Raw genomic sequence first — 3,308 nt, forward strand, 5'->3', positions numbered from 1 at the left:
TGCAAAAAATGCAGCTTTTTACAATTCAAAGAGATATAAATATATCTTGGATAGTAATAGACTGAAAAAGAGAGTCATATTAAACCATAAATGTTGGCACATATTCAGGAAGATCTATACATTATGGCCATTGAACTTTGTCATCTGAACTTTCATTTCCTTGCATAATTTCTCCAATTCCCTAACTCTCCATTGCATTCTCTCAAGGTTTATTCTCACATCTTCTTTATCTTCCAAGAACTTGTCATTCTTATCTTGGTGGTACAAAATGATTTGTGAAGGACTCATTTCACTTTCATCAATTGCATAATCACATGGTGGAACATTTTTTTGTTGAGACATAAGTGCCAGCATTGCAATCCTTGGAGGTATTCTTTGGTTCTTGGCAAGATCTTTACAAACTTCAAAGGTTAGTTTATTGTAATTAAGACATCTACACAATCTTGAAATCTCCTCAAATGCAATCATTGGATGAGACTGCAAATTCATTGGTTAAGAAAATGAGTGACTTTAAGAGAATATTGGAAGTCAAAAGCTTATGACATTTGGAAATTTATAAATATAGTAATGATATTGACACCTGGCAAGTAAAGCTTCATTACCAACTAGACAGGGCAATTTACCTTATCTTCTATTTTTGTTGTGTTCTACTATTGATTGTTCATCATGATACATAATATGACAAAAATAATTAAACCAAATTTTGTCCTATGTAAAAAGTCTAATATTTCCAAAGCAAAAGTCTAATTTTGATACATTCTTTTCCACTGTCAAATAGTTATAACCACTCATGCATGACAATTTTATTTAAAGTCAAACATTTTTAATCATCTAACAATTATATTTGAACAAGAAATACAATTATTTTCTTCTTCTTTTTTATAACCACATAATGCCATAACCAAGCATGATGGAACCTTAAAGAACAATGCTATTTAACATGGATAGATTTGTCACAAAAATAAGTGCAAAAGGAGGGATGTAACACCATACATGGTATGTACCATGTCAAATTTGTTTGAAAAGTAACTTTCTCTTTGACTCAACCTATACTTCCCCAATCACAATCTTTCATGCAATTTTACAAAAAAACAAAAATTATAACAAAAAAGAAATCATCCTTAAATGGTTAAAATTCTATCATTCTCTATCCAAAAGGTTTATAGCATGTGAATGATCATAAGAGGGTTGAAATCATTGGTTGAGTACATGGTTACAAAATTATTGAGCTCTCAAAGAGGTAAGAAACCAATTTGAACATGATATCAAAAAGAAAGATTTTTTTTTTCTATGTCTAATTCATAAGATTAATTAGAAAGATAATAATGCATAAAGATAGCAAATGTAAAGAAAGTATATGATATTCACCTCAAGATAGATGTCAATGGCTCTATAGACCCCATCAAAGCAATCCCTTGCAAAATCAGGCAAACATTCAGCAACTTCTAGGAATTTAGAGATCTCAAGGTTCTGATCAGGAGATATCTCTATCAAATACTTGTCAATTAATCCACTAACTTTTTTCATTTTCTCTACATCATTTTCATTGATACCAACAAATACTTTAATCAACCTTACCACAAAACTAACATCATAATAAAGTCCCATGTCATGCCCACAAACTAGTAGATCATCCAATTTTGCTTTCTCAAACATTCCACCAATCAATTTCTCCATTTCATTTCTACAATCTTTACTTATGCCAAACTTTGATAAAATCCTTAGCACACAAAAAAGGCCTCTACATGAAAAATTCTTCTCACCAACATTTATGACTCCATGAGCAGCTGTTTCTCCAAGACTAGTATACTCACTAATACTTTTGCAATGTGGAGTAATTTTTTTCATATAATAAAGTAGAAATCTTGTGACAATTAAATTTTTGTTATCACTTTTATAAGCTCCAATACCCTTAAGAAACTTCTCAATAATCTTTGGTGGTAAAGTAGACAAATCCTCAAACCACCATACTTTGTTGGGAAAACTTGACTTCATTATTGATCCTAGTTGGATCTCAGTGCAATCCGGAACAATTTTCTTCGGAGAAGAAACTTTGGTCGAAAAAGAGAGTTTCTTCGCGAAATTACTTTCCGGAGAAGATATTGAAGATGAAGAAGAGGAAGTGATGAAATTCAAATCTGAATTTTGAACCAACTTTGCTAATAATACACAAATAATCTTCTCCAAAATACCATAGCTATTTGCATATGTATAAAATTTCTCACATTCACAGCACTTGAGACTTACTATTATTTCATTCCATTTCCAATCATAGATTCCATCAAGAAATGTTTGTGTTTGTTGCAAGAGATTGTTGCTAGAAACTTCTTCACTCATTTCAAGATAAAGAGCACAAGAGTGAAGGATAAGAACATTGGATGCATTGATAGTGATTTTGCCATTGTTGTAACAAAATTTCAAAGCTAACTCAAATCCATATGGTCCTCCAGGGAAATCATTGATATGAAATATTCTCTTTTCTTCATTTAACATTTTCTTCAATTTTCCACAATATTTTGATATCAACTTCTGCAAAATAAATGAACTAGATTCACCTTAGACATATATTCATCTTCATTATTTTTCCTATAATCTAACAATATTAGAGATGAAAATAACAAATAAATATATCTTTAAAAAAAACTAAAATAAATATATAACTATAATAAAGTCCTTAGAATATATACCTCGTGTATAAAGAATATCTCCTCATCATTAATGTGGATTTGCATGTCACAGAATTTTGACATAGAAGCTATCTCTGCATTGAACAAAAATAGATGAAATTGATTTTGGTGTAAAAAAGGAAATTGATTATATATATATATATATAATGGCCAAGTATGAAATCTTACCCTATCCATGCCAAGATTGTTCTTCATTGTTTTTATATGTAAGAGAGTGTTTGATGTCAAGTCTCTACCAAATAAATTGTTCACTGTAGGGTTTCAGGTAAAGTCACCCAGTAACTAGTTGCATATATCTAATATATAATTATTTTGTCCCATCCCATTAAAAATAATCTTTAATTTGTTTTTTTCTTAATATAATATTTTTGGATTATATTAATGTTGAGACTCATTTTACTTTTACTAAAAAAAGTATGACACATTGTCGGACACACGAGCATAACAGAACATAGTGGTGGATTTGAAAACACAACAAGTGTAAATCTTGTAAAATGAATATTTAATTTTAAATTGTAATTTGCAACCATAAGTTTGAATAATAAAAAATCCTACTAGTCACTCTAATATCGAATGCGTAGGCACAAATTTACTGAACTGTGTGATTAATCAGTTATGTTC

At 29.9% G+C, this 3,308-nt stretch overlaps 1 protein-coding gene across 1 annotated transcript; it reads right to left on the reverse strand.

Annotated features, from left to right (window-relative positions):
- On the reverse strand, positions 1–2,963 carry LOC146953567 (BTB/POZ domain-containing protein At3g19850-like). Its single transcript, XM_085710703.1, has 4 exons — positions 2,856–2,963; positions 2,688–2,761; positions 1,369–2,529; positions 1–477 (listed from the first exon to the last, which is right to left on the reverse strand). The coding sequence occupies exons 2-4, from the start codon at positions 2,748–2,750 to the stop codon at positions 115–117; spliced, it is 1,587 nt and encodes a 528-aa protein (XP_085566829.1). The 5' UTR covers positions 2,751–2,761; positions 2,856–2,963; the 3' UTR covers positions 1–114.
- Positions 2,964–3,308: the final 345 nt, after the last annotated feature.

Source organism: Medicago sativa, chromosome 1 (assembly GCF_051527215.1).
Source record: "Medicago sativa cultivar Bolivia chromosome 1, Bolivia_mono, whole genome shotgun sequence".
In the NCBI taxonomy this organism is placed as follows: domain Eukaryota; kingdom Viridiplantae; phylum Streptophyta; class Magnoliopsida; order Fabales; family Fabaceae; genus Medicago; species Medicago sativa.

Bases quoted from the DNA above. Each gene is read 5' to 3' on its own strand.
- LOC146953567 (XM_085710703.1), bottom strand. From the start codon at position 2,750: ATGTCAAAATTCTGTGACATGCAAATCCACATTAATGATGAGGAGATA. The intron at 2,530-2,687 runs GTATATATTCTA...TTTATTTTGCAG, and splicing joins AGATATTCTTTATACACGAG to AAGTTGATATCAAAATATTG. The intron at 478-1,368 runs GTGAATATCATA...ATGAATTTGCAG, and splicing joins CCATTGACATCTATCTTGAG to TCTCATCCAATGATTGCATT.